Source organism: Pantherophis guttatus, chromosome 2 (assembly GCF_059756535.1).
Source record: "Pantherophis guttatus breed Tessera chromosome 2, ASM5975653v1, whole genome shotgun sequence".
NCBI classification, from domain to species: Eukaryota; Metazoa; Chordata; class Lepidosauria; order Squamata; family Colubridae; genus Pantherophis; species Pantherophis guttatus.
Window position 1 is genome coordinate 290,474,087 of NC_142064.1, and position 25,938 is coordinate 290,500,024.

A 25,938-nucleotide genomic window follows, 5' to 3' on the forward strand; every position below is an offset into this window, starting at 1 on the left:
CGAGACTTGGAATGGATCTATTGTCAACTCTGTTGGGGGGGGGCTCATCCAGACCCCTCCTCCTTAAATCCATCCAAGAGTTTAGAGAGATTACAGATTAACAGAGTTGGAAGGGACCGTGTAGGTCATCTAGTCCAACCCCCTGCCCAAGCAGGAGACCCTACGCTATTTCTGACAAATGGCAGTCCAATCTCTTCTTGAAAGCTTCCAGTGATGGAGCTCCCACAACTTCTTGTGCCAATTGGAGCATTTGCTGAAGGAGGAGATCAAGAGGGATCCTCTCCAAGGTTCTGTTGTGATCCTGGGATCTGCCTGATCTCCTCAGCCTCCAACTGCCCCCACCTTCCCTTTCCCCAAGATCACTTCTGGATCCCTTCCACTCTCCCTGCCAGCCCCATCTGAGACAGAAGCTGCATCAGGGAGTTGGAAGGACCCCTCCTCACCCCCCCCCCAGAGTGGCTGGTTCCTGTGGCTGGGAAGGAGGCCGGCTGGCTGCAGGCAGAGCCTGGTCTGGGGATTCAGAGGAGACCCTCTGAATCCCCCCAAAGCCCCCCTCAAGGGAGGACCCACAAGAGAAATTGTGAGATATCCTGAAACCTCGTGAACTTCCTGCTCCAAAAGGGGGATTCAGGTCTGTCGTCTTCAATTGGGGGAAGAAGCTCTTCCCTCAGGAAAATCTGGCAGTTGTGGGGAGCAAAGGGCTGCCCCCCATTGGGTTCCTTTGCCCTTTCCTTAAAAATGTCACTTTCTGTTGATGATGCCTAAGATTGGGGGGTTTTGTAGCCACATCACATTTTGGACTTTTCCCCCCTGAAATCTTCTGCTGATTTTTTTGTTTATTTCTGTATCTTGTGGATCCTAAAGGGAGAAAAGAAAAAGTGGAAGGTTTCTCTCTCCAAATAAAACTTTTTGAAAAGTGATTGAAACACCAAAGAAAATTGGGACAAAGATCTTCTCTCCTCTCCTCTCCTCTCCTCTCCCTTCCCCTTTCCTTCCTTCCTTCCTTCCTTCCTTCCTTCCTTCCTTCCTTCCTTTTTCTTGGCAAGCTTGGTTGATCACCTTCAAGGCTGCACAGACGCATTTGGCTCAGTATCTCTCTGTCATGTTAAGTCCGGACACAAAAAGAGAGGCAGGACGATCATAGTGAAGTAAAACAACCGTTTATTGCAGGCAACAGAGAACAACAGTAAAATAACTATGAACTGAGGACTGCCCAAAGCTGCAGCTCCTTTTACCTGGAGCTGTCCAGCCTGTCAGCCAATGATGTTTTTTCATTTTCCCACTGGGGAAAATGAACCAATGAGTGAAGGCTGATGCAAGACTCACTCCTACTTGCATATTCAACATGTCACCAGGGCTGGAGATCTCCTCTGTCTGCTGATGTTATAAGTTTACATTTCCACCTCTGGGGACCCAGGAGATGCTGAGGTTGCCCCCTCGAGGGCCCTGGAGGCTGTGGGGGGGAGGGGCTGAATGGGGGATTAGATGCTTTGGCTGAACCCTGGCCAGACCAAGGGGCTCTGGGTGCCCGGAGCCCCAAGATGGGGGACTTTAACCAACTTCATTCTGGATGGAGTTGCATTGTGGCTTCATGGCAAAGGTTGTTGAGAGTGTGGTCGCGCGACAGTTCCCACAATTCCTGGAGGAAACATCTTATCTAGATCTGTTCCAGTCGGGTTTCAGGTCTGGGCACAGCACGGAAACGGCATTGGTCGCGTTGGTTGACGATCTCTGGAGGACTCGGGACAGGGGTTGCTCCTCTGTTCTGGTCCTGTTAGATCTCTCAGCGGCTTTTGATACCATCGACCATGGTATCATGCTGCACCGGCTGGAAGAGTTGGGGGTGGGAGGCACCGTGTTGCGGTGGTTCTCCTCCTTTCTCTCCGACCGGTCGTAGTTTGTGTTGGCAGGGGGGCAGAGGTTGACCTCGAGGCCTCTCATCTGTGGAGTGCCGCAGGGATCGGTCCTCTCGCCCCTTCTGTTCAACATTTATGTAAAGCCGCTGGGCGAGATTGTCCGTGGCTTCGGGGTGAGATACCACCAGTACGCTGATGACACCCAGCTGTACATCTCCACCCCAGGCCACCCCAATGATGCCCTTGAAGTGATGTCCCAGTGCCTGGAGGCTGTGCGGATCTGGATGGGGAGGAACAGGCTCAAGCTCAACCCTTCAAAGACTGAGTGGCTGTGGCTCCCGGCATCCCGATATAGTCAGTTGACTCCATCACTGACTATTGGGGGCGAGTCTTTGGCCCTCACAGAGAGGGTTCGCAATCTGGGAGTCCTCCTGGATAGGCAGCTGTCCTTGGAGGAACATCTGACAGCTGTAACCAGAGGGATCTTTTGTCAGATTCACCTGATTCGCCAGTTGCGGCCCTTTCTTGATCGGGATTCCCTGTGCACAGTCACTCATGCCCTCGTCACCTCTCGCCTTGACTACTGCAATGCTCTCTACATGGGGCTCCCCTTGAAGAGCACCCGGAGGCTCCAACTGGTCCAGAATGCAGCAGCGCGGGTAGTGATGGGAGCAACATGGCGCTCCCATGTAACACCGCTCCTGCGCGAGCTGCACTGGCTCCCAGTGGTCTTCCGGGTGCGCTTCAAGGTGCTGGTTATCACCTTTAAAGCGCTCCATGGCATTGGGCCTAGCTATCTTCGAGACCGCCTGCTGCTACCGACGACCTCCCATCGTCCCGTGCGCTCCCACAGAGAGGGCCTCCTCAGGGTGCCATCAGCCAATCAATGCAGGCTGGTGACCCCCAGGGGGAGGGCCTTCTCTATGGGGGCACCTACCCTCTGGAATCAGTTGCCCCCAGAGATAAGGAGAATCCAAGACCTTAGTGCCTTCTGCCGTGCCCTTAAAACCCACTTTTTCAAGCAAGCAGGGCTGGCTTAAGAAGAAATTTTAAATGTTTTAATTGGTTTGTATTTTTAATTTTGGGCCAAATTTATATATATTTTAATTGTTTTTAATATTTGTATTTCATGTTTTTTAATTCTGGCTGTACACCGCCCTGAGTCCTCAGGGAGAAGGGCGGTATATAAATTTAAAATAAAATAAAAAAATAAAAAATTGTCCCAGAGACCCAGTTCGCAATTCTGGATATTGTCCTGGACTCCTGAAGAGCAGGTGGCAATCACAGCTAGGAGAGTGTTTGTAAGACTTTGGGTTACCTCTGCCACTTTGGCAAATAAATTTAATAAATAACTAAATTTACTAAACAAACAATGTTGTGGTATTGCACCTACTTAAAAGCGTAGTTTAATTTTCAACAACATCCCAAGAATCATCTGACTCGTGCTGTGTCTGTCCTTCCCATCTTCTGCATTATTTCTTTCCATGTCCACCACATCTGGCAGAAAGTTCCTTCCACCTCTGGGCATTTCCTGCATTTATCCCTGTTGGACTTACCTATTTGGGGAATTCTTTTTTAAAGACTGCAACTGATCCCAATCAGGAATGATTTAACTTTTTTCCCTCTTTCAGGATCCCTGTTAATTTCTTGCTGCAATTTACTTTGGAAGATGACTCAAAACACGTATTTTTTTCAGGAGTAAAAAGGGATCTTGGCCTGAACTAACCAACTTGGTTTTCTGTTCTGGGCCCTGTTGTGTCTCTCATGTGGCTCCTTCTCCTCCTTCCCTCCAGCCAAGCCCACGGTCTCCATCTCCCCCACCAAGATGGAGCCCTCTTCCCCCAACATCATCCTCCTCTGCTCCGTGATGGGCTTTTACCCCGTGGAGATCAAGGTCCAGTGGCTGAAGAACAGGTGGCCGGAGAAGGACGGTGTGGCCTTTGGGGAGGAGCTCCAGAATGGAGACTGGACCTACCAGCTCCAGGTGATGCTGAAGACCCAGTCCAGGGGGGGACCTCTACACTTGCAAGATGGAGCACGCCAGCCTGGAGGCTCCCATCACTGTCCAGTGGGGTAAGCCCCTCCCCTCCAACCCCTCCTGCTCTGGGGACCCCATCCTGCCCTGAGAAGGGGGAGAGCCCCACCCCATGGGGAGAGCTGGAATGGACCCTCCTGGGGGAAGGTGGGCCTGATCCTCCTGCTCAGGTGAGGCTCCTTCTCCTTCCCCAGAGCCCCGTTCCTCTAGCTCTGCCAGGAGCAAACTCTGGACGGGGATCATGGGGGCCGTGATAGGAGTGGCCTTCCTGGCTGTGGGGCTCTTCTTCTACCTGAAGAGCAAGAAAGGTGAGTCTGGGGGGCTGGAGGGGAGGTTGTGGGGAGGGGACCCTCTAGGGGAGGCCTCTCATCAAGCTTAGCAGGTGGCCAAGAGGGGCCCCTTGGGGAATATTTTTGGCAACTTCTCTTATTTGAGGGGCTATAAGTGAAGATCATGCAACCTATTATGGGCTATCGATGAGGAAGAGGCTTCCCTGAGTCCTCCAGCCCTTGAAGGTTTCTGATTGGGTCTTTTTCTCCTTCCAGCAACTCCCATCCAACCACCTGCAGGTGAGTTTCTCCTCTTCCTCCCTCATCTCAGCACCTCCTACAAGTTATAGGTGGTTTTTTTAAAAAAATTCCCTAATTGTTCCTCTTTTTAAAAAAAATACATGCCTGAACAATATCTCCTTGCTGTGGATACAGCAAAGTTTTGGATTTTGGATTTTCCTTACAGAGATCTGAAAAAGTATGGCAATGACAAACAAAAACACACACAAACACTAAAATCTCATCCAGAATGTTTCCATGTTGCCAAAGGGAAGGGAAGGAGGGGGCCATTCCTTCTCATTCCTCCCTTGGGGAGGGAGCACCCCAAGTTTAAATTCACCCACGCATTTTGTAAGCAACCCACCCATTCTGTTAGACTCACTGTGGAGAGGGGTTCCCGAGGGTATCCAGGCATGGGGACAAATTCCACCCCTGTGGCTCTTTTAAAAGGGTGAGTCCCATGCTACTATGCACTGTGTTATTATAGGCCACTTCAGCAAATGGCAGGAGAGCTGCCCAACTAAATTGCTGATAATTAACATAGCATCTCAGATATTGTTCTATCATTGCGTTAGCTCGTTCTCTACCTCCGTTCGTCCTCGGGTGGGAGGTGGAGCTGAGTCCTTGAGATGACCCTATCAACTTAATGAACTCCCTCCAAAACTTCTCCCTGAACTGCACCCCACCCTCCGGTCCGAGAGGATCCTTCTTGGCACCCCATGCAGACTCCTTTGGGTTCATTAGTTGGAACCTGGACAGGCTCTTCTTCCTGACCCCCCTTCTCCTTGTGAGGATTCCCACAATTTCTGGCCAAGTGAGCCCCGGCTGCCCCCTTTGCTGCCACCCCATTTTCTTTCTTTGAAAAATATAGTTAATAAGTGGAGAAAAATTGGGGTTGCCCAGATATCATTGTGGAAAATATTGAATTGAAAATGAATACAACAATGGAAAGAGAATGGAAGGAGTAGTAGAGGGAAGGAGAAGAGAGGAAGGAGAGAGAGGAATAGAAGGGAAAAGGAGAGGAAGGGAGGGGAAATAAGAGTAGGAGAGGAAGGAATGGAAGACAGGGGAAAGAAAGGGGAAGTAGAGAAGGAGTAGGAGTGGAGGTATAGGAGAGGAGGAAAGAGGAAAGTAGAAAAGGATAGAAGGGAGGGAAGAGGAGAAGAAAAGAATTGTTGTAAACATGGGAGATGAAATGGTAGAAAGGCAACCCCAAGCATGTTCAAATTTATTAGGACGAAGAACAAATTAATATGAAAGTTATGATTAACAATGGATAACTAATTGAAATAATGTTAAGAAAGTAGGATTTGAGGGTAGATGGTGATGCTGTTTATATAATAAGCATAGAAGTATTAAGATAAGATTAAAAAGTATGGAAAAAATATTTTCGCAAAAATGGTAACTATGTAAAATGAAATTGGATATGATAAGTTGTATAAGTTATGATATGGTCAATACTCTGTTCATAAAATATGTGTGTGTCTCTGTAAAAGAAAAAAATCAATAAAATTTGATTTAGAAAAAAAAGAAAATGGATGGAGCATTTTTAAATAAGTGGAAATTGAAAAGTTTCAATTTGGCATTTTTATTGAAAACATCTTCAAGTCGTATAATTACTTTTAGTAGGTAAACAAGGAGACTCTCAGCTGGCATGAATAAATTTTATGGCCCAACCCAAAATTAACCTAATTTTAGACAAAAATGTACTGATAATATTTTGTGGTTCCAATTTGATATGGGAGTTGCTAGAGAGAAATTTTAATTCACTTCTGGATCCACTAGTGAATCGGAAGAAGATTTTTTTTTCTTTTGAAAGACCCCCCAAGAGACACAACTTTCTCCTTCTGTCCATCCAGGAATTGATGGAGCCCTGGTGCCTGAAGTCCTAAGCCTGGTACAAGTCCTTGGCGGCTGGTGCCCCATCCGCACTTTCGGCTCAAGTGGGAGATCCTATACCATTTCAAGATCTATTGATATTCCTATAGGATCCAGTCTCTTCTTAAGAATGCCAGTAATGAAGCAACCACAATGTCTGAAGGAAAGCTGTTCTACTGGTTAATTGTCTTCGCTGCAAGGAAGGTTCTTCTTAATTTGAGGTTACTTCTCTCCTTGATTATTTTACATGCATTGTTTCTTGTGCCGTCTGGTGCTCTGGAAAATAAATTGAGCCCCCTGGAATACTTCTACCATGTCACTCCTAATCCTTCTTTTCTGTAGACTAGCCACACCCAAATCCTGCAACCGTTCTTCATATATTTTAGTCTTCAGGCCTTTAATCATTTTAGCTGTTCTTCTTTGCACTTTCTCCAAAGTCTAAACATCTTGTTTGTAATGTGATGACCAAAACTTGATGCAGTATTCCAGGTGTAGTCTTACTAAGGCTTTATAAAACAGTACTAATACTTCACATGATTTTGATTCTGTGCCTCTGTTTATACAATCAAGGATTACATTAGCTTTTTTGGCTGCTGCCATGCACACATGACTTACGTGTAAGTGATTATCGATTCGGACTCCCAAGTTCCCTCTCACAATTACTGGTTTTTTTTTAAAAAAATTAAAATTTATTTTAAACATAAAACATATCTTTTTAGAGCAAAAGTTTGATCCGGTATAAAATAAGTATAGATTCCGAATTTCATCCATTACCATCTTAAAGAAAAAAAAAAGAAGAAAAAGTAAAAAAATAATAAAGAAAAAAAGTTCTAAACCCAATTTTTCCATTCAATCTAACATCTTGTTCTAACATTTAACATTCTATTAAATATCAACCTAAATCTTAAATTCCAAATCTAAACAGCTTTTTATAATATTCATTTATCATTTTAACAATCAGTATTTCATATATTTCCCTTACTTCAAAGACCCAAATTCAATCAGTATTTCTTCAAAATTGCATCTAAAAACCAACGCAAAGTATTTTACTCCTCTCTTACAAACCGTTCAAGATTAATTCACTTTAAAATTTACTTCCAAGGTATCTCCTTCACTCCTCCTAGGTTTATTTTTAACTGAATTACAGCTTGGTTAGCTGATTTCCAGGGATGCTTCCCTCCACTCCTAACCTTATTTAATGACTGGATCACAGTTTGATTTTAACTGCTCTCCAACATTTTACTGTTTTTGAGCTAGGTTTCAAGTAATCTGTTTTTCCTGCCCAGGTGTAAAATCTTACTTTTTTCCACATTAAATTTCATTTTGTTGGATTCAACCTTGTCTCATTTGGATCAGAAAGGTAAAATATGCATACACATACAAATCTATAGAGACATGGTGGGTCAGTGGTTAGAATGCAGTACTACAGGCTAATTGTCCACAGACAGGAGTTCGATCCTGACCGGCTCATGGTTAATTCAGTCTTTCATCCTTCCGAGGTGGGTAAAATGAGGACACAGATTGCTGGGGATCATATGCTGACTTTGTAAACTGCTCAGAGAGCGTGGTAAAACATTGTGGACTGGTATGTAAGTCTAAGTGGAATTGCTATTGCAATATAGTTTCTCCCGAGCGTGGATCCTTTTATGAGAAGATGACTATCCTAAGCAAAGCTCTTTCCACATTCCATGCATTTATATGGCTTCTCCCCTGTGTAGATGATCTTATGGGAAGTAAGTCCACTGCTCTGACTAAATGTCTTTCCACACTCCATTCATTTATACGGCTTCTCCCTTGTGTGGATCATCTTATGGGAAGTAAGATGACCTCTTTGAGCAAAGGTCTTTCCACATTCCATGCATTTATATGGTTTCTCCCCTGTGTGGATCATCTTATGGGAAGTAAGTGCACTGCTTTGAGCAAAGGTCTTTCCACACTCCATGCATTTATATGGTTTCTCCCCTGTGTGGATCCTTTTATGGGAAGTAAGTCCATTGCTCAGAACAAAGGTCTTTCCACACTCCATGCATTTATATGGTTTCTTTCCTGTGTGTATCCTTTCGTGGGAAGTAAGTGCACTGCTATGACTAAACGTCTTTCCACACTCCATGCATTTATATGGTTTCTCCCCTGTGTGGATCCTTTTATGGATAGTGAGTGTACTGGTATGCGGAAAGGTCTTTCCACATTCCATGCATTTATATGGTTTCTCCCCTGTGTGGATCCTTTTATGGGAAGTAAGTGTACTGCTACGAGCAAAGGTCTTTCCACATTCCATGCATTTATATGGTTTCTCCCCTGTGTGGATCCTTTTATGGATAGTAAGTGTACTGCTATGACTAAACGTCTTTCCACATTCCATGCATTTATATAATTTCTCCCCTGTGTGGATCACCTTATGGGAAGTAAGTGTTTTGCTATGAGCAAACGTCTTTCCACATTCCATGCATTCATATGGTTTCTCCCCGGTGTGGGTCATCTTATGGGCAGTAAGTGCACTGCTTTGAGCAAAGGTCTTTCCACACTCCATGCATTTATATGGTTTCTCCCCTGTGTGGGTCATCTTATGGATAGTAAGTGAACTGCAATGAGTAAACGTCTTTCCACACTCCATGCATTTATACGGCTTCTCCCCTGTGTGGATCATTTTATGGGAAATAAGATTATGTTTTTCAGCAAAGATCTTTCCACATTCTGTGCATTTATATGGCTTCTCCCCTGTATGGAGCTTTTTGTGTCTTGTAAGTCGACAGTCCAGAGCAAAACTCTTTCCACACTCCATGCATTTATACGGCTTCTCCCCTGTGTGGATCCTTTTATGGGAAGTAAGATTATGTTTTTCAGCAAAGATCTTTCCACATTCTGTGCATTTATATGGTTTCTCCCCTGTGTGGATCCTTTTATGGGAAGTAAGATGCCCACTTGTTCTAAAACATTTTCCACATTCCAAACATTTATAAGGCTTCTTTTTTGTGTCAATTGCTTTTTGAGATGTAAGGAAGTTATTTCCAAGAATGAATGTCCCATTGTAATTTTTTCTGTTGTGTCTTCTTATAGCATCTTCTCCTTTGTTTTGCGTTACATCATGTTCATTTACTTGTACTTTAGCTTTGATTAGCTTCACACTTTTTGCAGTATATTTTTTCCTTTTTTTCTCTTGTTGGGCAAGAAAGTCTTGCATCGGTGCATCAGTGGAAGATGAGCTTTCATGTTTCCAATTCTTTGACTGGTTTCTCTCATGGCTTTCTAATTCCATTCGAATTCCAAACTTCTCCCTTCCATCTTTAGCATTGATCACTTGGAACAGTTCACAGGAATCTTGATTCTCCTGCCCATTATTACCTTCAAAAAAAAGGGAAATGAAAATGATAACAAGGTTAGAGAAAAAGATCAAAGTGTAGAAAGTTAACTGAATTTCCTTCTGAATTTCTCCGAAATTCCATTAGGTTGTACGTTTGCATGCTTTCAGGGGTGTGATACAGACCTGATGATTTCTATATTCATGAGTCATGAAAGCTTTGAAAATATCTAGAAAACATCTCTTTCTTTACAATTAACTATTGTAATGTAATGTAAGATTGTGTGGGAAAATAGGAGGGGGGATATATTTGAGGGTTTGTATTTAAACAAAATAGCATTCTACCGGTCGGTCAAAGTCAGGAGGAACCTGCACCTGGAGAAGGAGTGGTTGGAGTGCTGTCTCGAGATGGAACGGATGGTGATTGATGTCATGCCTGGAAGCCATATTATGTTCATGCCTTCAGGATCCAGGTCTGCCACAATCCTCCTGTGGGAAGTTGGGAAGGGGGATTGTATGAGTGAAGTAGATATAGCCATAACAAACTTCTCTAGAGAAGTTCAAGGCCATGGTGTCCAGCAACTTTACAAAGAAGAAATTGGAGGATGTCTTCTGTTCAAGAAAGAACTGATTGGAGCTGTGTGGGACATGTGGAAGATGTGGGCAGGGTCTTGAACTTTCTTTTGGGTGATGAAAACCCGGAAGCTTTCAGGTTCGGGTTTTCCCAGATGTGCCAATATGACATCTCTAATAAAAGTTAGCTTTGAGGAACTTCACGCACTCTGAGGAATGGGCACTTCTGCCGCCGTCATGCAGCCAATCCCTAGCTGGTCTGCTGGAGCAGTTGAGCCGACTCAGAGTAAGTGGGATGCCCCAGCCTGCCGGTACCGGGCTGTCAGGGTGGATCTTGGCGCAACCGACATTCACTTTCCCGAGCCAGGGGCCAGCAGCACACAGGACTTAAGCGATGACTTTTCACTCGGTCCCAAGTTGCTAGACCCCTGGCCTATAGTATAAGGGGAACACCAACCTAAATACAAGCGTGGTATGAGAATGCGATGGATCTGGACCTCCACCCTCCCAAGAAGCCGGCTGCTGAAAAGCCAGCCAAGCGGCCCCTCAGGCGACGATCGCAGCCAAAGAAGCCCGTAGAACTGCTATCCACAAGTCCCAGGACCATCAAGTGCTACTGGTGTGGTCAACAGGGCCATCGGAATGCTTGGCTATAGCACCCCTGCCCCAGGCGAAGTCCCCTCCACGGGCGGGACCTAAGAAATCCCCGCAGAGACCACCAGACAAGGGACGGAACACCAAGTAAGTAGTGGAGAGCCCCATCCAGCCTGTGGAATCGGAAGGAAGCCCAACTGGGGGTCCCCCTCTCCCTCTCCAGAGGAAAGCAATGGCAAGGACGACCCGATGTTGGGTGGAACCATTTGCCCTTTTGCCCTCAAGATTACCTTAACGGCCCCCAATGCCGGAGCCCAGGGGGAAGTGGAGGCAGTCATAAACACTGGCTGCACGCGATGCCTAATTAGCTCCCCAAATAGTTGAGCAATTAGGCTACGCAATTGCCCCCTACAGCAGCCCATTAGCTTTGAACAGGTAGACGGCTTCCTAATTGGTGGGGCCCCGGCAGTGGTGAAATGAAAAATTTGTTACTACCAGTTCTGTGGGCGTGGCTTGGTTGGGGGGGTTAATGTGACTGGGTGGGCGTGGCCAATTTTTTTTTTAATTTTTACAATCATTTTTTCTACAACCTCTTTGGCAAAGAGGTTGTAAAAAATGCTTTCAAAAGGTTCTGACGATCCCAGCTGAGTTGACTGATCGGCAGAGGTTTTTTTTTCTTTTAAAACCTCTGCTGATCAGGCAACTCAGCTTGGATCGTCAGAGGCATTTAAAAGAAAAAAAGCCTCTGCTGATCCGGCAACTCAGCTTGGATCATCAAAGGCTTTCAAAAGCCTTTGATGATCCCAGCTGAGCCGCACAATCATCAGAGGATTTTAAAAGCTTTTTTTCAGCCGAAGAGGTTGTAGAAAAAAATGCTTTAAATTTTTTTTTAAAAAAAAACCCTCTGATGATTGTGTGGGTCAGCTGGGCATGGGGGGGGGGCAGGGATTTTTGCTACTGGTTTTCCAAACCATTTGCCTCCATCGCTACCGGATTGGACAATCCGGTTCGAACCGGGAGCATTTCACCCCTGGGCCCCAGCCACCAGACTAATGAAGCTTGTCAGGTTAGAACTGTGGTGCCACAAAGAGCTTCTCTGGTTCATAGCCACCCCCAAAATGACAGACCTCATAATTTTGGGGCTCTCATTACTCGATAAGTGGGGACCCACGATCTCCTGGGATGGTAGTCACAAGAAGATAGTCATTGGACTGGGACTGTTGAGAAATAATGCCTCTAAAAGAAAATGAAGCTAATGAAGATAGAGAAATAGCCATGGAGTCTGCAGTGATTAAACAGAGAAGTGGATTCAAGAAATTTCCCTTTCTGGGTGGAAAAGAAACATGTTAATTGGCTTTACCTTTACCTTGGATTACTTGAAATTAATATTGGATATAAGGATTTTGGAGATTCCTACTCTGTCCCAGATGATTTTAAGAAAGAAGAAAGAAAGAACATTTTGGATTTTAACAATGGAGACTGACAAAACTAGGTGTGGCGTAGTTAACAAAGACAGGAAGCTGATTCACCACGCTTGGATCAGACATTTTAAAAGTTTTAAAGGGACATACAGAAATTCTTTACTTTGAACTGATGAACCTTGAAATAGAGTACTTTGGACAGAGAGGAAAAGGAAGAAAAGGAAGAATTAAAGAGGATAAATTTAAATGTGACTAACTGAAATGTAAAGTTTAAAAGCCTATGTATATATGATAAAGTTTAAAAGCCTAGGTATATATTTTTGGATAAAAACAGGAAGTTGTGAAATAATAAAAATAGAAAATAAGAGGTGGCTATTAAAATAGTGGATGATATCAAGGGGATAAAATAATAAAGAAGAATATTTATTTATTTATTTAATTTGATTTATATGGCGCCCTTCTCCGGAGACTCAGGGCGGCTTACAATGCGTTAAGCAATAGCCTTCATTCTTTTGTATATTTTATACAAAGTCAGCTTATTGCCCCCACAAACTGGGTCCTCATTTCACCTACCTTAGAAAGGATGGAAGGCTGAGTCAACCTTGAGCCTTGGAGAGATTCGAACTAGCAGAAATTGCAGGCAGCTGTGTTAATAACAGGGTGCACTAAACCCCTGTACTATCAAGGCTCTAGAATATATTTTGAGGCAGGAAAATTTTAAGAAAATGTACTGTTTGATGTAATACGTTTTAATTTTAATTTGCAAACAAATGTTAAACTGATGAATAAGGATTGATTGAACAAAATACAAGATACACAGATGCTAGTGATTAGTCTTGAATTAAGGTAATACAAGTTGAAATGATGACTACTATGACATATACTGAGATTTAAATTGAAAGAGCAGGATGGAAAAATGATATAAAACAGATAATTATATTACAGTTAAAATGTGTGGGATGGATACCAACTAGATAAGAGTTTCAGACTCGGTGGAAATACGTTGAAAATTAATTCAAAATGCTGGAAACAGCCAAACAAATAGGAGGAGAGTTGGAGGAGACTATGCTGGAAATCAGCCCACAAAATGCTGGAAACAGTCAAATTAATCAAATAGAACAAGCTGGAAGATAGTTAAATATTAGAGGGAGATATAGTGGAAAATATATTAGAAATTGGAGTAAATAAAATATGCCTTTGAGAGAAATCTGGGTAATATGTAAACTGGGAGAAAAAAAAAACCTAAGGTAAACTGATTTGAGGATAAGGGTCAAAGGATTAAAATTAGATAAAATGTTGTTTTATAAAATATAATAAAAATGGAGTGGTATTGAATTAAAACTAAGAATAAATGGTGATAAAATTGTAAGGTAAACACTTAACAAGAGGTTAGAATATTGTAAAAATGTTTAGTTTTGTTTAAATGTCTATGTCTGTATGTGTATGTTTGTCTATAATAAAAAATTAAAAAAAAAAGAATATTGTAAAAATTATTTTGATATGACTTGTATAAGATATAAGGTAAAGAAGAATAAAGATATGTTTAGAATTGTTATGCAGATGTAAAAATAAGTGAAAGTGAATTTGAAACTAATTTTGGATAGATATAATGGATTTATATATATGAAAATGTGAAATTTGAGGTAAAATTGGTTTTTTCTTAAGTTTTGAATTTCTTTTGTATCTTCTTTTTTTTTCTTTTTTTGTTTATTTATAAAAGATGTAATGGAAATTGTGAATTGAGCTTGTGAAAGGAATGTAAGCGTGGTAACCATCTATGACCGGATCGAGATTTTTGCTCTTGAAAGTTACATTTTTAAGTTTAAATTTGAAAAAATAAATAAAAAATATTTACAAAAAAAAAAAAGAAAAAAAGAAGATAGTCATTGGACTGGGCCTGTTGCCACTGGTGGTGAGGTGAATTCCCCACCACAGAGATCTTCTCGTTCCCCAGGTTGTACGGAACCTCGGGCCCCAGGCCTTCGGCTGATGCTGTGCAACGCCAGGTCCGTGATAAATAAAGCCCCCCTCATTTGTGATCTTATTCAGGAGGGGGGTGCGGACCTGGCGGGTATTACGGAGACCTGGTTGGGCCAGGAAGGGGGAGCCCCCCTTGTTGATATGTGCCCACCAGGTTTCCGTGCTTTCCATCAGCCAAGGTCTCAGGGGAGGGGCGGAGGGGTGGCGGTTGTTATTAACGAAGGTCTTGGACCAAGGGAGGCCACTGTTCCTCAGACGGCTGGATGTGAGTCCCTTCTTGTGAAGTGGGGTCATAGGGTGCAGTTGGGCTTGCTAGTCACGTACCTGGCTCCCTGCCATGTGGCAGCAGCCTTGCCTGAGCTGCTTGATGTTATAGCCGCGGTGGCTGTTGACAACCCCAGGCTTATGGTCATGGGGGATTTTAACCTGTCATCAGTTGGCGAGACATCTGAGGTGTCACGTCGCTCCCATCACCACCCGCGCGGCCGCACTCTGCGCCAGTTGGAGCCTCCGAGTGCTCCTCAAGGGGAGCCCCATGTAGAGAGCGTTACAATAGTCCAGACGGGAGGTGACGAGGGCATGAGTGACCGTGCGTAACGAGTCCCGATCCAGAAAGGGACGCAACTGGCGGATCAGGCGAACCTGATGAAAAATCCTCCCGGTCACGGCCGTCAAGTGCTCTTCTAAAGACAGCCGTGAATCCAGGAGGACACCCAAGTTGCGAGCCCTCTCCGTGGGGGCCAATGCTTCGCCCCCAATAGTCAGCGATGGCACCAGCTGACTATATCGGGATGTCGGAAACCACAGCCACTCGGTCTTGGATGGGTTGAGTCTGAGCCTGTTTCTCCCCATCCAGATCCGTACGGCCTCCAGGCACCGGGACATCACTTCAAGGGCATCGTTGGGGTGGTCTGGGGTGGAGATGTACAGCTGGGTGTCGTCAGCGTACTGATGGTACTCCACCCCGAAACCACGGATGATCTCGCCCAACGGCTTCACATAAATGTTGAACAAAAGGGGCGAGGGGACCGATCCTTGTGGCACCCCACATATAAGGGGCCTCGGGGTCGACCTCTGCCCCCCTGTCAACACAGACTGCGACTGGTCGGAGAGAAAGGAGGAGAACCACCGTAATACGGTGCCTCCCACCCCCAACCCTTCCAACCGGTGCAGCATGATACCATGGTCGATGGTATCAAAAGCCGCTGAGAGATCTAATAGGACCAGGATAGAGGAACAACCTCTGTCCCGAGCCCTCCAGAGATCATCCACCAACGCGACCAATGCCGTTTCCGTGCTGTACCCAGGCCTGAAGCCCGACTGGAACGGATCTAGATACGTCGTTTCATCCAGGTACCGGGGAAACTGTCGTGCCACCACACTCTCAACAACCTTCGCAACAAAGCGAAGGTTGGAGACTGGACGATAATTAGCCAATATTGCCGGGTCCAGGGAAGGCTTCTTGAGGAGAGGTCTCACCACCGCCTCTTTCAAGGCGGCGGGAAAGACACCCTCACTCAATGAAGCATTTATAATCCCCTGGAGCCAGCCTCGCGTCACCTCCCGGGAAGCTAGCACTAACCAGGAGGGGCACGGGTCCAACAAACATGTGGTCGCATTCAGTCTACCCAGAATCCTGTCCACGTCCTCAGGGGTCACAGAGTCAAACTCATCCCAGATAACATTCTCAGGACCTGCCTCCGTCATCCCCACTGGATCTACCCAGTCAGAGTCCAGATCTTCCCGAATCTGAGTGATTTTGTCATACAGATACTGAACAAAGTCCTCGGTTCTTCCCTCCAAGGGGTCCTCCCTCGCTTCCTGGTGGAGCAGGGAGCGGGTCACCCTAAACAGGGCAGCCGGGCGGTTATCTGATGACACAATAAGAGCAGCAAGATGAGTACATTTCGCTGCTTTTATCGCCACTAGGTAATTCTTAATATGAGATCTTACCAGTGTCCGGTCAGATTCAGTGCGACTGGCCCTCCAACTACTCTCTAGGCGTCTTTTCCGGCACTTCATCTCCCTCAGCTCCTCAGTAAACCAAGGAGCCAGGTGAGATCGGCGCCGGGTCAGAGGCCGCAAAGGCACGACTCGATCCAGAGCTCCAGCGGCCGCCCTATCCCAGGTGGCCACTAAGTCTCCAGTTGAGGCGTGAGCCAGGACCTCAGGCATTGGCCCAAGCTCCGTCTGGAACCTATCAGGTTCCATCAGGCACCTGGGGCGGTACCATCTTATCGGTTCCGCCTCCCTGCGGCGGGGAGCAGCGGTTCGAAGATCAAGGCGAAGGAGAGAGTGATCCGACCATGACAAGGGCTCGATGACTATGTCCCCTATCTCGAGATCACTCAGCCACTGTCCAGAGACAAAAATCAGGTCCAGTGTGTTTCTCCCCATGTGCGTAGGGCCATGAATTAGCTGGGTCAGATCCATAGCCGTCATGGAAGCCATGAACTCCCGAGCCACCTCAGACGTCTCACCCACGGACGGCAGGTTGAAATCCCCCATGACCATAAGTCTGGGGGTATCAACCGCCACCGCGGCAATAACGTTGAGTAGCTCGGGCAGGGCTGCTGCCACGTGGCAGGGAGCCAGGTACGTGATCAGCAAACCCATCTGAACCCCATGACCCCACTTCACAAGGAGGGTCTCACAACCGGCCGTCTGAGGAACAGTGGCCTCCCTCGGCCTAAAACCTTCTCTAATAATAACCGCTACTCCCCCACCCCTTCCCTGAGACCTCGGTTGATGGAATGCGTGGAAGCCTGGTGGGCACATTTCTACCAGAGGGACCCCTCCCTCCAGGCCCAACCAGGTCTCCGTAATACCTGCCAGGTCCGCTCCCCCCTCCTGAACAAGATCACAAATGAGGGGGGCTTTATTTACTGCGGACCTGGCATTGCACAACATCAGCCGAAGGCCCGGGCCCTGAGGGTCTGTGCAACCTGGAGAACGAGTGGAGCCTTGGGGGCTGGAGCACGCTACCGCATGGAGACAGCGGGTGCGCGCTCCCTTAACATGATATGGCCCCCTGCTCCCGCCATATCTACCCTCCCCCTCACAGTACCGATGGTAAAAACACAATCTGGACAAGCTCGACCCCCTCCATTTCCTCCGGAACTCCCACCCCCCCCGCCGCGTATAGTGGCCAGGCCTGACCTTCCCCTTGGTGGGTTATCCCCCAAACCCACTACCCTAGTTCCAATTTTGCCTCCCCCCCCCCCGGGACCCCTTAAAATTTTTTCCAAAAATTTACATAAAAAACCCCTCAACCCCCTCTTCGCCACATGCCACCTCTCTGGGTTCCAAGACCTGTCATTGAGGTAGGCCCTCGATAACGTGGAGGGCCAGGCTTGCGAGAGGGGGGAGTCTCGCAGTGCAAGAAGGTGTGCCCTTCGGTACATATAAGCTCTGAGGTAGTGATAAGGTATGGCCCAGGGCTCCATGATAGTCCAAATTGTCCTGAAAAAGGCAGGTTGACCATAAGCGGAAGAGTCTCCACTGTCCTCTCACGGCAGTGGAGGAGTCATTGGACTGGGCCTGTTGCCACTGATGGTGAGGTGAATTCCCCACCCCAGAGATCGTGACCCCGAAAGAAGGAATCCCTCCAGAAACTGCAGCCCTGGCCCAGGATGTCCAACCGGGCAGCCAGCAGGTGTCCAGAGAATATCGAGACTTGAGGTGGGGGGATGTTTAGCGAGGAGGGCTACAACTTCCTCCCTCCTCATCGGCCAACTGACTGCGTGATTGAATTCGTACCAGGGGCAAAACTACCCAAGCCGAAGATGTGCTCAATGACTCCGACCGAAATGGAGGCGTTAAGGAAGTACATAGACACAAATCTAGCGCGAGGATTCATAGAGCCCACAAAATCCAAAGTGGCGGCCCCTGAACTTTTTAAAGAGAAGGACGGTGGGCTCTGCGTGGATTTTCATGAAATGAACACTATGTGCGTGGGGAACACCTACCCCCTCCCCCTCATGAAAGACATGCTCAATCACCTGTTGAAGGGCAAGGTGTTCACCAAGCTGGACTTGAGGGAAGCCTACTACCATATAAAGATTAGGAAGGGGGATGAGTGGAAAACCGCATTCAACTGCCTGCTTAGCAGCTTCCAGATCAAAGTGATGCCATTTGGACTTCAGCCCCCCCCCTCTGCAGTCTTCATCCAGTTTATTAACAAGATTCTGCATCAGCACCTATACAAGGAGGTTCTGGTGTACTCGGACGATATTCTCATATTCAGCAAAATGCTGGAAGAGTACATAAAGCTTGTCCGATAGGTGCTGAAGAAACTACTCGCCGCCAAGCTCTATGCCATCAAAGTGCGAGTTTCACAAGACTTCGCTAGACTACCTAGGCTACCAAATTTCTAGTGAAGGCATAGAGATGGACCCAGGCAAAGTTAAAGCTGTTTTGGATTTGCAACCCCCATGCACCCAAAAACAACTCCAGAGCTTCCTGGGGTTTGCCAACTTCTATAGGCAGTTCATCCCAGCTTTTGCTGAGGTGGCGCTACCCCTAACTGAACTGTTAAAAATGGGGTCCCCACGAACGAAGGCAAAGCCAACGCAGCCCATCGCCTGGACGATGGAGTGCCAGAGAGCTTTCGAAAACCTAGAGGCTGTTTACCCAAGAACCAATCCTGCAGCACCCAGACCCAGAGCAGCAATTCATCATCCAAGCCAATGCCAGCGTTGTGGCTGTAGCTGCCATGCTCATCCAAAGGAACACCAAAGGACAACTGTTGCCCTGCACCTACGGATCCAAAAAACTCAATGATACGGAGAGGCGGTGGGCCATTTGGGAAAAGGAAGCTTATGCAGTTCGATGGGCTTTGCTCTCTTGGAGACACTTCCTGGAAGGCGGAAAGGTGCCTTTCGAGGTCTGGACTGACCACAAAAACCTCGAGGCCCTAAAGATCCCCCCGGAAATTGACCCCCAAGTAAGTCCTCAATACTTCAGGCATGTCAAATTCAAACTGAAGTACATACCAGCAGGAAAAAACATTGGCGGACACGCTGTCAAGGAAACCTCAATTCGATAGCCACTGAGAGGAAGTGGCCCATGCCATAATCCCTCCCCCTTTGCAGCTGGCCGCCCAAGTCACCACCAGGAGCCAGGCTAGGCGACCACCTAATCCCGGCCGAGATGGGTGGATAGCCAAACTAAAACCTGTGCTACTCGCAGTCTATGACAACCAAGGCGTCCTCACTATGAAGGAGGGACTGGCGTGGAAGGGATCCAAATTGTATTTTCCAGCCAGCCTAAGACTCGAGGTACTCCAATGGAGCCACGACTCCAAACAGGCTGGCCATTTCAGGTTCCTGAAAACTCTACACCTCACTAGGAGACAATTTTGGTGGCCAAAAATGAGAGCGGAGGTGGAAGACTATGTTAGAACTTGTGCCGCATGCACAGCGATGAAAAACATACCTGGCAAACCACCAGGTCTCCTGCAACAGGTGGCAGATCCTAGCACACCCTGGGAGGAAATCATAATGGACTTCATAGTTGAGCTCCCAGAAAGTGGGGGAAACACAGTGATCTGGACTGTCATTGATTGATTTTCAAAGGAAGCCCATTTCACTGCTTGCTCTGGACTACCCTCCGCAAAGAAATTGGCAAAGCTATTCGTCAAGCACATTTACCGACTACATGGAACACCACGCCACATAATTTCGAAGAGGAGTCCAATTCACAGCAAAGTTCTGGAGAGAGTTCCTGAGATCCATCGGGTCCACACACGGGCTCCGTTTGGCTTTCCATCCGAGCACGAATGGAGCCGCGGAACATGCAAACGCCATGGTGGAACAATACATCAAATGCTATGTGGATTACCAGCAGGAGAACTGGGCAGATTCACTGCCGTTTGCAGAAGTGGTGTACAACAATGCAATGAATTCTAGCACTGGACTCACTCCTTTCCAAATCACCAGCGGCATGGAATTTGTCCCCATGCCAGAATTGCCGAGAGAGCCCCCCTCATCCATGTCATTGGCAGAGTGGATGGAGTCGTTAAGAAAGGGGTGGGAGAATACCAAAAAGGCACTCTCCGAAGCATCAGCGGAATATAAAAAACAAGCAGATAAGCACCGCTTGCTTCAACCCCCCTTTCGGGTGGGGAATAAAGTTTTCTCTCCACAAAATACATAAAATTGAGACTGCCTAGTAGAAAGTTGGGTCCAAAATTCCTAGGTCCTTTTCTGATAGTGAAAATAATTAATCCGGTCACAGTGCAGTTAAGCCTCCCTTGCATATTAGTGAAAATACACCTGGTTTTTCACTGTAGCTTACTCAAACGTTCCGTTGGGTCCAGTATAAGACCCCAAACCCAGCCACCTCCTCCTCCCATTGTGGTAGAAGGGGAGACCCACTACGAAATCAAGAAAATCTTAGACTCCAGACTATATACTGTAGAGGACAGTTACAATATCTTATACACTGGAAAGGGTACCTTTGGCTGAGGCCACCTGCGATAAAAGCTGGAACGTCAAAGCAGATAGGCTGATTAAGTAATTCCATGATAAATACCCTGACAAGCCAAAGGGTCCCCCTGGGGTGGGGAGGGGTGGTTAAATGTGGATTAACTCCCCTGAATGTTATTTCCTTTACAGGCCCTTCTGAGGGGGGGGGGGGGTTGCCTGTCATGCCTGGAAGCCATATTACCTTTGTGCCTTCAGGATCCAGGCCTGCCACTATCCTCCCGTGGGAAGTTGGGAGGGGGGATTGCATGAGTGAAGTAAATATAGCCATAACAAACTTCTCTAGAGAAGTTCAAGGCCATGGTGTCCGGCAGCTGTACAAAGAAGAAATTGGAGGATGTCTTCTGTTCAAGAAAGAACTGACTGGAGCTGTGTGGGACATGTGGAAGATGTGGGCAGGATCTTGAACTTTCTTTTGGGTGAGGAAAACCCGGAAGCTTTCAGATTCGGGTTTTCCTAGATGTGCCAATATGACATCTCTAATAAAAGTTAGCTTTGAGGAACTTCAGACCTCGGAGTTTGATTTCGTTGGGGGTGTTACTTGGAACCCTGACAATTGGAGCATGTGATTGACTGATGAGTGAGGGGATGGTTTGGGGTTTTTTGATTTACTGAGAAAACCCGGAACTCTCAGATTCAGGTTTTCCCAAATGTGCCAGTATACCTACTCTAGTAAATGGAACTTTAAGAAAATGTTTGCCTCAGAGTTTTTAATTGGAGTGGAGCTTTTTCTGGAACACTGTCACTTACTCTGTCAGTTTTGAGTTAAGGAATAGAATAGAATAACAGAGTTGGAAGGGACCTTGGAAGTCTTCTAGTCCAACTCCCTGCTTAGGCAGGAAACCCTACACTACTTCAGATAAATGGTTATCCAACATCTTAAAAACTTCCTGTGTTGGAGCATTCACAACTTCTGGAGGCAAGTTGTTCCACTAACTAAAAATCATTTTTGGCCTTCAAACGTCCTGTTTTCCACCTCCCTGGCATCCAGAAGCACTCTGCAAGCCCAAAACGGGCTCATTTTGGGCCTCTCAAACCCTCTGCACATCCCATTTTCAGCCTCCCCGATGCCAGAGAGGGCAAAAACGGGACCCGCAAAGGCCTCCGCAGGCCAAAAGTGGGGCCCTTTTTGCCCACCAGGGAGGGCAAAAACGGGACACACAGAGGGTTTGGGAGGCCAAAGAGGCCCGTATGTGCTCTATAAGACGCACAGACATTTCTACCCACTTGTTTTTTGGGGAAAAAGTGCATCTTATAGTCTGAAAAATACGGTAAGTCCAAGTGGGATGGGGTGGGGGAATAGGTAGGGTGAATGTTACAGCGCCTCTTCTGTCATTCGTAAGTGTGACAGATGACCATGGTGCTGCAACACTCATAATTTCGGGACTGGGTCTCAAGTCTTAGGCGACCCTTGTGAAAGAGTCATTCGACCCCCAAAGGGGTCCCGACCCACAGGTTGAGAACCACTAATCTAAGGAAAGAGACATTAACTCTTTCCTTCCTTGGAGTATGAGAAGATCCTTTCCTTCTCCCTCCCAGGAGATGATATCTGATTAGTGGTTTTTTAATAAAAAAGCTAAGTATAATTTGTCTTCTTGAACTCTCTGATTGGGGACTAGAGAACTCTTACCCAGAGAGGCCACGTTCCTATGGTTTTCAAGCATGACTTCCGAATGCAGCGCTTTCTGGTCAGGATCCAGCAGAGACCATTCCTCCTCAGAGAACGACACAGCCACCTCCTTGAAGGACACAAGACTCTCCTGAACACGGAAAAAACAGAACAGAACAGGAGGATTCGCAAGATCTGTTCATCTTCATGAATGATTTAGACAAGAGGATTGAAGGGGAACTCATCAAATTTGCAGACTAGACCAAATTGACAGGAATAGCAACACTCAAGATACAGAAGGATCAACAGATTTGGGCCTCATCTAAAAAGATGAAATCAACAGTGAGAAATGTAAGGTTCTACATTTAGGACAGAGATACGTACAATAACAGACCTCCGGATTTTTCGTCGGGCCCTGAAAACCTATTTATTTCAACTAGCTGGGCTGGCTTGAGTTAAATTTTAAATTGATTTTAAATTGGGTTGTTTTAATTTACGGCCAAAATATTTAATTATTTTAAACTGCTTTTAAATTTTGCATGTTCTGTTTTTTACTTTGGCTGTTCACCGCCCTGAGTCCTATTGGAGAAGGGCGGTATAAAAATGGAAACAAATAAAATAAATAAATAAATAAGAATAGGTGATACCTGGCTGAAGAGTAGCAAGGGCAACAGGGGTCTTGGAGTCCTAGTGGACATCCACTTAAACATGAGTGAGCAGTATGCTACAGTTGCCAAAAAGAAAGAAAAAAACCCCAACAGAATCATAGGCTGCATTAAGAGGGACAGAATCAAGATGACATGAAGTGTTAGTACCACTTTAAAAGGCCTTGGGAAGACCACACTTGGAATATTGCATCCAGGTTTGGTTGTCAGATGTAAAAAGTATCTTGAGACTCTAGAAAGAATGCAGAGAAGAGCAATAAAAATTATTAGTGGACTGGAGGCTAAAACATATAAAGAACGGTTGCTGGAATTGGGTATGTCTAGTTTCATGAAAAATAGGACTAGGGCAGTGATGGCTAACTTTTCTTCCTTGGGTGCCGAAGGCACGTGCGCGATAATGCATGCGCGTGGCCACACCCATTATGGAATGCCCCCCGTTGGGGGGCCGTCCCCCCACACATGCACACGTGAACCTCCCCTGCTGCTTGCCCCCCTGCGCATTCACACACACACACACACACACACACACACACACACACACACACACACACCGCGTGCTCCCTTTTGGGCCTAGCACGCCTCCCTGAAGCCTCTGGAGGCTGGAAAGGGTTTCCTGGAGCCTCCGGGAGGATGAAAACGGCCCATTTCCGAACTTCCAGAAGGCTGTTTTTCACCCTCCACAGGCTCTGCATGAGCCCTGTCCGTGAAGTTTCTGAAAGATGCCCTAATTAATTCATGAGCCACAAGCCAACCTTCACAAGAAATACAGTCATTTATTAGGAGCACCATTTTGGCAATATTTGGATGCAGTTAGAACTAATCCTACGTAGATTTACATTCCCCTATGACCCTCTCTCTCCCCTCCTCCCTGGCCATGTTCATAAATCACATTCTCCAATTAACCACTTTGACTGGCTGTGAAACCCAAAACGCTTCTACTGATTGCGGTAGAAAAGCATCTGTGGAATGTAGTTTCAGTTAGAGAAATCAATCAGCTCAATCAGTTCTCCCTCCCTCCTGCTCATGGCAACTTGAAAGCTTTGCAAGTTGACATTCGGCTCCCCTCACTTCCCAAGGGTGACCTGTGCAAAGCAAAAAAAATTTGAATACAGATGTAGAGTTTAGGGACGCGACCCACCACCCGGCTTGTTTGGATTTTCCGTGTGAAATTTGGCTATAAGGCGATCAGCCTGAATGTTTCGACTCTTTACCCAAGATGCCTCTGATAAGGGGTAACCCTTCCACTTCATTAAATATTGGAGTTTTCTCCTGTGCCACCTCAAATTGAGGATTTTTTGCACCTCATAATGGGTCTGGCCCCCTATGACCACGGGGTTTGGGGGCTTCGGGTAGTGGCCTCAAGGTTGATCCGACCACGGGTTTTAAGAGGCTACAATGGAATACCGGGTGTATCTTCCCTAGCAGTCGGGGCAATTTCAATTGCACCGTGACTGGGTTGATTATCTTTACTATGGGAAATGGTCCCATAAACTTTGGCCCCCGTTTCTTGCTAGGGAGTTTTAACCTCAAATATTTTGTGGAGAGGTAAACTTTCTCCCCCAATTGAAATGGCCATTGGGGAGCTTGGTGTTTGTCTGCCTGTTTCTTATAGGCCACTTTAGCTAGTGCTTTCTTGACATTTTCCCAGGTTGCTTTCAGTGTGGCCATCCAATTGGTCAAGCTGACTGAGGAAGGGGGCTCCCTTGGGTACTCAGGCATTGGGACGAAGTCCATGCCGCTCACTACCTTGAAGGGGTTAGCCCCGTTACAGGCACCTCTACTTTCAGAAACCCGATCCAGGCGCTGGTGGGTGGGTAGGTGGGTGGGATGTGCAGAGTCAAGGGTTAACTTTTCAGCACCCACCCCATCATGGGATCAAAACCCAATTGGCTTCTCTGCGTCCCAAGGACACCCCCCTCCTGCGCTCAGCAGCCACTTCTACCATCTTCGCTGTCTTGCGCCCAACCTGAGCCATCTACCATCTCCGGGCAACATCCAGCAAGGCCGCTCATGCTGGCAAAGGCTGGTTTACCGCACTCTCCTCTGGTCCTTCTGGGGGCAGTTCACTTGCCTGCCGGCAGCTTCTCCTGGCTGCAAGAGGTGAGGGGGCACACCGGAACCCAGAAGAGAGAAAAGAGCAGAGCTGCTGGCTAAGCTGGGGCTTCTCTCTCTCCCCACCCGAGTGGCCCCAAACCTCCGGCGGTGAGGTAGGGAAGCCCCAGGCTGGTATTCCAGCTGCCGCTGGGGAAGTGGCAGTGCGAGAACCACCGTTGCCAGGGGTGAGGGGGTGGCAGCAGTAAGGACAGGAGAGCTGGGGCTTTCCTCCCCACCCCACCGGAGGCTTGGGGCCACGCCAGAAGCCTGTTCGGGTGGGGAGACAGGGAAGCTCTCAGCTCCAGTGGCAGGAGCAGCCAGTGGTGTAGAGAGGATGGCAGCAGGCTGTGGCAGTAGGTTGTTTGTGCTGGCGAATAGGCAGCGGCGGCTCCTCATTCTCCTGCCAGCTTTGAGCTCCGGGCAGCATCCAGCCAGCCATGCCTGGCATCCCCCTGCAGCAGCCCACGTGGATCCCAGGCAGCACAGCTTCAGGGCCTTCCCTCGCGGTGTCGGTGACAGGGCAGGCAGGCAGGTGCAGGAGAGCGACTGGGGCAGTGCTCCTTGCTGGCAAGGGAATGGATTTCCGGGGGCACGCATGCGCATTGTCCAGCTAGTCGTCTGTTTACTGGTATGCATGCGTGCACGTCAATCAGCTGGCCGGCTGATCTTCCGGTTTCTGGCACTGCCGCAAACATGAAAGCCAGCTAATCGTCACGCACGCATGCGCACTAGTAACTAGAAGACTAGCAGGCCGATGCGCATGCCTGCGCCAGTAACCTGGAAGAGGAATGGGCGACGCTGCGCATGCCAGGTGAAATGGCTCTGCGTGCCACTTCCGGCATGCATGCCATAGGTTCACCATCACGGACCTAGGAGAACAAGATAACCAGAGGAAGCTATGC

At 47.1% G+C, this 25,938-nt stretch overlaps 2 protein-coding genes across 3 annotated transcripts in view; one reads left to right on the forward strand and one right to left on the reverse strand.

Annotated features, from left to right (window-relative positions):
• LOC117660204 (H-2 class II histocompatibility antigen, E-S beta chain-like) overlaps positions 1–6,854 on the forward strand; it is a 325,613-nt gene extending 318,759 nt beyond the window's left edge. Inside the window, exons 4-6 of one of the 2 annotated variants that reach the window (XM_087884905.1) lie at positions 4,086–4,199; positions 4,437–4,460; positions 6,299–6,854. In XM_087884905.1, the coding sequence (XP_087741031.1) occupies positions 4,086–4,199; positions 4,437–4,460; positions 6,299–6,501 (341 nt within the window). In that variant the 3' untranslated portion in view covers positions 6,502–6,854. The remainder of the gene's footprint in view (positions 1–4,085; positions 4,200–4,436; positions 4,461–6,298) is intronic. The other variant, XM_087884906.1, reaches the window with a different exon arrangement.
• LOC117657437 (uncharacterized) overlaps positions 1–25,938 on the reverse strand; it is a 56,943-nt gene that overhangs the window by 28,284 nt on the left and 2,721 nt on the right. The window contains exons 5-6 of the mRNA XM_087884934.1: positions 22,299–22,428; positions 8,145–9,659 (exon numbers count right to left, since the gene is read on the reverse strand). Coding sequence (XP_087741060.1) covers positions 8,145–9,659; positions 22,299–22,428 — 1,645 coding nt within the window. The remainder of the gene's footprint in view (positions 1–8,144; positions 9,660–22,298; positions 22,429–25,938) is intronic.